At 65.6% G+C, this 8,441-nt stretch overlaps 1 protein-coding gene across 2 annotated transcripts; it reads right to left on the reverse strand.

Annotated features, from left to right (window-relative positions):
• Window positions 1–2,386: 2,386 nt before the first annotated feature.
• On the reverse strand, window positions 2,387–7,837 carry CASTOR1 (cytosolic arginine sensor for mTORC1 subunit 1). 2 transcript variants are annotated; one of them, XM_053993834.1, is made up of 9 exons: window positions 7,657–7,837; window positions 7,468–7,538; window positions 4,999–5,192; window positions 4,765–4,897; window positions 4,183–4,306; window positions 3,532–3,645; window positions 3,362–3,444; window positions 3,150–3,240; window positions 2,387–3,066 (listed from the first exon to the last, which is right to left on the reverse strand). In XM_053993834.1, the coding sequence occupies exons 1-9, from the start codon at window positions 7,767–7,769 to the stop codon at window positions 2,772–2,774; spliced, it is 1,218 nt and encodes a 405-aa protein (XP_053849809.1). In that variant the 5' UTR covers window positions 7,770–7,837; the 3' UTR covers window positions 2,387–2,771. The 2 variants fall into 2 exon arrangements, with proteins under 2 accessions (XP_053849809.1, XP_053849808.1); XM_053993833.1 differs by having other exon boundaries at window positions 2,915–3,066; window positions 3,146–3,240.
• Window positions 7,838–8,441: the final 604 nt, after the last annotated feature.

Genomic DNA, 8,441 nt, shown 5'->3' on the forward strand with positions numbered 1-8,441 from the left:
CAGCCATGGGGGCCCCGCGGCCGCGCTCCCTCCGCGGCTCCCGGCCGGGGCGAGCGAGAGGGGACACGGGGACACGGCACACGGGCACGCACGTACCTGCCAGCACTGCCCAGGGCCGCCCGTCGCACCGCATGGCCGGGGCAGGGTGTCCGCCCGGGCTGCCGGGCGCGCAAGCTACTTCCTTAAGCGCTCGGCGAGGGGGAAGCGCGGCTTTTAAAGAGAACCCGTCACCCCCACCAGCGGAGGACCTAACGGAAGGCAGTTAAGAGGTGAAGCCGTGGCCCGGGGGCCAATGAGCAGGGTGAATGAGAGCCTTCGAGTCAAGTTCCTCGAGGGAGTCCGGGCGGGTCCGGCCGGGGAGGCTGCGGTGCCACCGCTCATCCCGGATCCAGCAGGACCCCCCGGTCCTGGATTCTTGGGAAAGAGACTTTTGGATTCACGCTGGTCTCCCCGCTCAGCACCCGACAGGTTGAACTGAAACCAGCGCCGGCTGCCCCGAAACCCCAATGCAAAAGAGGGCAGTGGCGGCTGGCAGCGGGGACACGGATGTCACCCTTGTGCCGCCATTGGGTGTTTCGCATCCCAAATCCGGCTGTGGGAGGCAAAAATCTACCCTGGCAAGGAGGGAGGTGGAGGTGCGGGAAGTGCAGGGCATCCCAGCACTGCCTGATGCTCCGGGGGATGCTCTGTCCACCTGCTCACACCTCTGGGTGACAAATTTGGGTGCTGAACCAAGTGGGGGACACCAGGCTTAGCCCCTCTGCCTGGCAGCACTCACGGGAGCACCGAGGGCGCCGGGTGTTGCCCAAGGCAGCACTGCCCCTTGTGCAACACTGCCCTGGGAGAGCCCTGGGGCTCGGCACGGCCCCACCGGCACTGCCCTGGGGCTGCCACGGCCTCGGCACAGCCAGCAGCACCCAGGACAGTCCCCTTTGTCCCCTGGGCCCCCCTTCCTGGCAGGCGGAGCCCGGCACCGACAGGGGTTTTCCCGTTCCTTAGAGGTGAAAACCTCCGATCAGCGTGTAGAGGTGTGTCGCAATCCCGTTGATTTTGGTGACCTTCGCCGAATTTACGTATTTGGAGAGTTCCGTGGTGGCGCAGGGGGACAACCCAGAAATTAACAGCTCCTTCCAGGAGGAAGGAAGGATGCAGCGGTGACTCATTTTTAGAAGTGCTTTCTTTTCCCAAAATTTCCCTGCCCTGGCCGCGCCACACCACAACCTGCACGGTCTGCTTCCTCCACCAGCTGCCTCTGACGACTCTTCCTCTTCCTCCTCCCCGGAACCTCCCCGGCAGAGGTGGTGGCTGGGGTGGGTTCCATGGGGCCGGGGTGGGCAGGGCTGTGCCCAGGGCAGTCCTGGAGAGGTGGAGGAACCAGGAGAAGACCTTGCTTGTTCCACAGCAGTTTGTCCATCCCTCAGGCCGCCTGGACAGGCTGTTCACCAGCTGTCCACTCATCCATCCACTCATCCATCCACTCATCCATCCATCCATCCATCCATCCATCCATCCATCCATCCATCCATCCATCCATCCATCCATTCATCCATCCATGCCCTACCATGAGGGTGATCAGGGCTCCCACCCTCAGCTCTCCCCTGGCCACAGGTGGCCCTGGCCCCTCCATATGGCACCGTCACCCCCTGGGCTGGGCCAGCAGGACACCATGGTGGTGGCCACCCCATGGCAAATGCATGGCCAGGACTGTGCAATACCCAACAGGGACAAAAATAGCGCCGGTGACCGCATGGGCCAGCGGCAATTTCTTCATCGCCGGGAGCGCGTCACCGGTGTCCCATGACTCGGAGAAGGGAGCGAGACAGGAAAGAGAGTGCCCGGAGAGCTGGCAGGAAGCTGGTGGCTGCAAGAGCGTGGGGCTGACGTAGGCAAGACGTGCCAGGACTGGGGCACAGTCGTGCTCGGAACGTGGGAGAGCAGGGGACGGATTTTGGGGACAGGATGGGAGCAGAGGTCCCCACCAGGCTCGGGCTGGGTCTGGCTGAGGCCCAGGCCCCCCTGGGGGCACCCACTGGCTGCAGCACCCCCAGGAGGGCACAGCCGCACCCCGTGTGCCCCGCTATGCCACAGGATGCCATGCTGCCAGCAAGGGCAGAGGATGTGGGGACACAGTACCAGTGTGACAAGGACAGCCCCAGGCCTGGGGTCAAGCTCCTGCCTCAGTTTCCCCCCAGTCTGGCCCAATGTGTGCCTGGGTTTCCCCAGGGCTGGTGATTTGCTGGGGATGCAGCTTTAACCCATTTTTTCACCCAAAATACAGAGCAGAGGAAGTGGCCATGTCCCAGTCACCTCACAGCAGAACTCTGTCCCTCTGTCCCATCCCAGCCCCTGCCACCAACACAGGAACCAGCTCTGGGCTACACAGAAATAAAAATAGTAAGAATTTTATTGACTTATCAAAAACTATGTGAAAATACAAGTTGTGAGGGGCTGGGTGTCACTGTCACCCCTCTATGACAGGTGACAGCCAGGGATGGCGTTGAACCTCAGCCCCCCCACTGCCCCCTTGGAGATTTTTGGGGTGCCAGGGGTAACCCCAGCTCCAGGAATGCTCTCCCCTACATGGGGCTGGTCCAGGGGTGTCCCTGAGCATCGTGGACACTGCCCCCTTCCCAAGGGGACACATCCCATCAGCCCCAGGCTGTCCCCAATAGCACCACGGTGGCACATCACTGCTCTTTGGCATGTCCCCCCTGTCCCCTCTACCTGGACACACCCACTCTCCCTGGGCCACCCACCCTGCACAGGCTGGGCTAGAGGGAGAGGATGGCACCCAGGGACTGACCCCTCTCCTGAGGGCCAGCGCCCACTGCCACAAGGCCACCACGTCCCCAAAGCCACCACATGCCCAGCACAGAGGGAGCGATGCTGTGCCCGGCTCCGCCCTGTGCTGGGGGATCATTAAAATGAACAATTAATGAACAGGGGTGGGGAGGAGGGGAGACACCACGCTGGGACAGCCAGCATGGGGACGGCCGGCCGCTATCTGCCGCTCTCCTGCCGCTGCTGCAGCAGCTGGATGACCTCAGCAATGCCCTCCTCGGGGACCTGCCGGGGGACAGAGGGGTGTCATCCTCAGGGGACACCCCGGGGCTGGCAGGGGTCCCCGGGGAGGGGCAGGGCTCACCAAGGCGTGATCGAAGTTGAAGGTGCTGATGTAATAGGCCGAGATGTCAGCGGCCGCCAGCGGCTCCGCGATCTGCGCCACGATGCCACACTCGTCTGGGGGACAAAGGGGGCCTCAGGTCACTACCGTGGGGAAGTACAGGGACAGCAGTGCCCCAGAGCACCCTCTGGGTGGCAGTGGCACAAGAGGGGACACGGCCACCGCGGCCGCACTCACCGAAGCCGAGGGGCTGCCCACCAATGCGCACCATCCGCCACAGCTCCCCCGTCGAGCTGGTCAGCAGGAGGTCACTGGGGAAGCTGAGGGGGATGAAGCCAAGTGTCACCCCCTCCCTGAGCCCCCAGGCCCAGGGACAGAGGGACAGACGGCCCCAGGATGGCACCTACCGCTTCTGGGTCTCGGCATCCATCACGATGGAGATGTAGCCCTCGATGAGGGAGAAGGAGAAGAAGGTGATGGAGTCGAGGTCCTGGCTGCTCGTGGATGCATCCCATGAGGGGCTGCCGAGGGGGAAGGGGACACACGGAGGGGTCACCACCCCCAAAATGGGGAGGAGAAGGGCTTGGTGGTGGCACTGGGTGTCTGAGCATCATGCTGGGGTGCTGCAGGGTGGGGGAGAGGGGATAGGAGGTGGTGGTCTCCACAGGGTCTGCAGCTCACAGGTGACACCAGGTTTAGGGGCATTCTCAAAAGGCCACGGTCACTCTGGAGCAGGAGGATGCCACCAGAAGGGACCCCATCCCAGGGGACACGGAAGAACCCACCAGGAGCCTTCCCTCCCCCCAGCACTGTTCCCACTGCCTTTCCCAAAACCAGCCCCTCCTGCTTTACAGTCTCCCCCCTGGGATTTGGTACAACGGTGGCTTTGTCCCTTGCGTCACCTCGGGGTTCCCACCCCTCACAGTGCAGCTCCGGGGAAGACAAAACCAGTTTGGAAAACACATCCAGAGTCTGAAAACCCGCTGGGACCAATGTCACCGCAGTTCAGGTGGCACCAGGCAAGAGGCCACCTCCATGTCCCCATCCCCGGGACTCACCTGTGGGAGTAGAAGAGGACGTCGATGAGCATAGTGGCGATGGCGGGCAGCGTGTCGGGGGCCACCGTCAGGACACAGAAGCGCGTCTGGGGGCTCTGCACCGGGTGCAGCGTGGGGCTGGCGGCTGGCAGGGGAACGGCCGCGCGTCAGGCCTGGGGACAGCTCAGGGACAGTCCCGCAGTGCCACCCCGTGGCCACCGCGCCCACAGCCCGAAGTCTCTCAGGGAGCAGAGGGGTGGTCCGGGGGCCCCAAAGGATGTGGGTACCACCGGTGGGAGGGACTTGTGTGGTCCCGGGGACAGGGTGACCATGGGGGACCCCCAGGATGTAGGAACCCCCTATGGGAGCAGCATCTTGGCAGGATGGCTCTGGGACAGTGTGGCCAGGGGACAGGGTGGCCTTGGGGGTCACCCAAAGATGTGGGTTCCACTGGTGGGAACTGGATCATCTCAGTGGGGACTGGGTGGCCCTGGGACAGGGTGGCCCTGGAGGTCCCTCAAGGATATGGGTACCAACAGCTGTGCTGGAGCAGCTGGGTGGGAGTGGGTGGCCCCAGGGGACACAGAGCCCAGTGTCACTTACGTGGCTTGGGCTTGAGGAAGCCGTTGCTCACGTCATCGCAGGTGACAGGGACACGCTCGCCACTCTCCTCCCTGTAGATGTCGAACTCCCCGGCCAGCGTGTGGATCACCACAGGCAGGTCCCGCTCCCGCACCTGCCCCGGGGCGCAGGATCAGGGCCTGCACTGCCACCCCTCCTCAGGGCACAGAGAGGCCCTTGGACAGCCGGCCAGGTGCCACCGTGCCCGTCACTCACCAGGATGAAGTCGGTCTGGTACGTGGAGAGCATCAGCACCGAGACATGGTGCTCGGCCAGCGGCGCGATGACCGAGCGCGCGATCTTGGTGACACCGGTGGCCTGGCAGCCGGGGGGCTCCCGCCCGTTGGAGACGACGCTGAGCACCAGCCACGTGGAATCTGCCACCTGCATGAACTCGGAGGGCGGCAGCTCTGCAAGGGACAAGGGACAAGGGACACTGAGGCAGGTGGCTCCACAGGGCTCGGCACAGCTGGACGCAGAGCCAGTGCCAGCTCAGGCACTGCGTGCCACACCGTCCCCTGGGTGATCCCCAAGGCAGGATCAGCCCCAGGTGTGGGGACACTGGTTTGGGGGTGCAGATGAGCCCCATCCTCGCGTGGAATGAGCCAGACAGGGCTCAGCTGCTCCACACTGGGATTTGGCCATAGGGACGAGGGGGGGCCAAGGCTACAGGCCCCCAAACCCCAAGACGTGTCTCTCCTCCCTGTGCCAGCACCCCAGGCTGGGTACATGGGGGTGTTGGCATTGCACCCCAAAACCAGCACCACCAGGGCCGTGGGGCTGCCCAGCTCATCCTCTGCCCCCCAGGAGCCCCCAGCCCAGCGCCCACCACCAGGGATGTTCAGGGATGCACACAGGACATTGGAGGGGACAAGGGGAGGGTCATCCTGCTGTCCTGGCAGTCCCAGCATCTGGTGTCAGCCTGGTGGAGAGAGCCCAGGCTGCCAGAGGGCCACAGCTGCTTCCCAAAAATCTATTGGTGTTGGCAGGGTGGGCATAGGCCAGCTGTTCCTGCCTCCCACCCCCCTTGCTCTCACCCTCCTGCCCAGGAGAGGGGCTGGCACTGCTGGGGCACGCAGGGCTCGGTCAGGTTGCTCCCTCCTCTCTGGGCTCCCCTTCCCAGCAAGGGACAGGCCAGGGCCCCCAAGGGGTCTCCAGTCCACTCTTCCTATCCAGGAAAGGTGGGAGCAGCTCCCATGGGAGATCACCCAAGCCCCCACCCCTTCGGTGGGCACCCAGTGCCCAAGCCCAGCTGAGACCCCAGACTCATCACACCAGTGGTGGAGGGGAGGTTGCACGGGGGGAGGGTCCAGCACTCACTGAGGGGGGACCCCATCAGGGGACAGGCTCTGTACTCCGCTCCCAAACTCGGCCCGGGGAAGGGCGGGAGCGGGGCCGGATCCAGGGCCCTGGCGGGTGTTCCCAGCGCCTGTTCCTGTGCAGGAAGCGCCAGAACAGCCTCGGCTCCAGCCCAGGGCCCAGTGCTGGGAACAGGGGGGCGGGACAGGGACTCAGGGACATGGGGACCTGTCCCAGAGCTCAGTGTTTAATTGCTTTTCAACACCACTCTGGGCGAGGCTGAATGCAAGGGGACCTCGCTGTCCCTATGTCACCCGCCCCAGGGCTTAATCCTGATCCCAAGGGAAGAGGGGGTGCAGCTCTCCTCTGCTGGGGGTCCTCTTCCAGCCCGGCAGCGGGGGGACACTGGCAGCCCCCAGCCAAGGGGGGTTCACAGGGCACCGCGGGGCCCCAGGCTCGCAGGACCATTGTTCAGCACTTCCCGCCCTCCCCTCGGGATTGAGGAATATTTGTCTGCAGGCCCCAAAATAAAACAATACATGGGGAACAGCTCTGGCTCTGGGAGCGGGGAGAGCCCGGGACACGGTCCCGTTCCACAGCACAAGGAGGTGAGCCTGGCACCTGGCCGTGAGCGCCCCTGGCCGGAGCGCTGACCCTCGTTCCTTGGGTCACGGCCAAGGATCCGCTGCGGCCTCGGCAGGAAGGTTTGGGCGTGGGAAGGCGGGCCGGGATCCGGACCCTCTGGCTCAGCCCGTTGGGCCGGTACCCCGGCAGGGCTGGCGGTGAGGGTGACGCACGGCACGCGCCGGGTCATCGGCGGTGGGGACGTCACCAAATGGCACCTCCCTGCGAGAGGGACCGGCTTGGAAGGGATCAAACCTCCCCAGGACACCCCAAAAGCTGCACCCTGCTGCCGGACAGGGCTCACCCCTGCTAGCCTGGCTGCGCCTGTGCTTTGCCCTCCTCTGCCAAAGCTCCAGTTGGCCCCCACCGGGAGGAGAGACGGGATGAAATTGGACACGGGAACGATGACAGGAGCGCTGCCAGAGCCTGGAGCGCTGCCCGCAGGCGTCCCGGGAGAGGCCTGCGCCCTGCCGGGAGCACTCGGGCTTCGGGCTGGCACCGCAGCCCGGTGCGACGAGCCGGGTGGCAGCTCTGCCCGGGAGCGGCTGTCGGAGCGAGGGCAGCCACGCCGGGAGAGCCTCGGCCGGGCAAGCCGGTACATCGCCGGCGCAGGCGCCGAGGGGGCAGGATGGGCATGTTCCGAGGGAGCCAAGCACAAGCCGGGACTCGCTCCCTGCGGCCCAGGCGTACAGCCGGGCTGGGGACGCGCACAGCCCGTGCCTGCGGTGCCAGCCCGCCCTGCCAGGGGGCCACCCTCGGTACCTTTGAAGCCCTCCTCGTCCAGCATGACCGTGTAGTCCTCGGGGGTCTCCGTCAGGCTGAAGAACTTGCATCTGAAGCAGAAGAAATCGGTGCTGCTGACCTCAAAACCGCCGCTGTCTCCCGGGGCCGGGAGTCGGGGAAAGAAGAGAAGGAGGAAGAGGAGGGTGGTGGGGGGAGAAAAGCCGGTACCGGCAGCGCTGGGGCAGGAAGAGCAGCTTGAGCAGCGGGTGGGTGTAGAGCCAGAGCCCGCGGCGGGCCAGGCTCAGCACCCGCACCCGGTGCTCCAGGATGTGCAGGTCCATGGCGGCCGCGCCGCCCCGGGAACCGCCGCCGCCGCCGCTATAAGGGCGGACACGGGACCGCCCCGGAACCGCCCCGCATCGCCCCGGGACCGGCCCAGGACCGCCCCGCATCGCCCCGGAACCGCCCTGGGACCGCCCCGCCTCGGTTCGTCAACGCCCTGTGACCGCCCTTATCGCCCAGGGACCGATCCAGGAACGCTCCGCATCTCGCTGGGACCGCCCTGTGACCGCCTGCCTGGCGCCGGGACCGTCCCGCATCGCTTCGGGACCCGACCCGGCACCGCCCCGGGACAAGCCCGGCACCGCCCCGCACCGCGAGACAGGCAACGACCCGGGCCCGGCGCTCCGGGAGCAGCCCCAGTTCAGAGCCCCGGGATGCCCGCACTGGAGACCCGGGATAGCCCCACCGGAGCCTCGGAACCAGCCCCAATACAGAACTCCATGGTGCCCAAACCAGCCCAAATTCAGCGCCCCGGGGTGCCTGGAGCAGCTCCAACTCAGAGTCCCAGGGTACCCCCGAACTGCAGCCCTGGGGGTGCCCAAACCAGCCTCAATTCAACAGCCCGGGATGCCCAACCAAGGGAGACCCTCTGGGAGCCACTGCCAGCCCCACTCTACCCCCAACCCCAGCACCCAACCGGGTCCCACATGCTCAGCCCCAACTGGGCTCCT

The sequence above is a fragment of the Vidua macroura genome, chromosome 18 (genome assembly GCF_024509145.1).
Source record: "Vidua macroura isolate BioBank_ID:100142 chromosome 18, ASM2450914v1, whole genome shotgun sequence".
Lineage (NCBI taxonomy): Eukaryota > Metazoa > Chordata > Aves > Passeriformes > Viduidae > Vidua > Vidua macroura.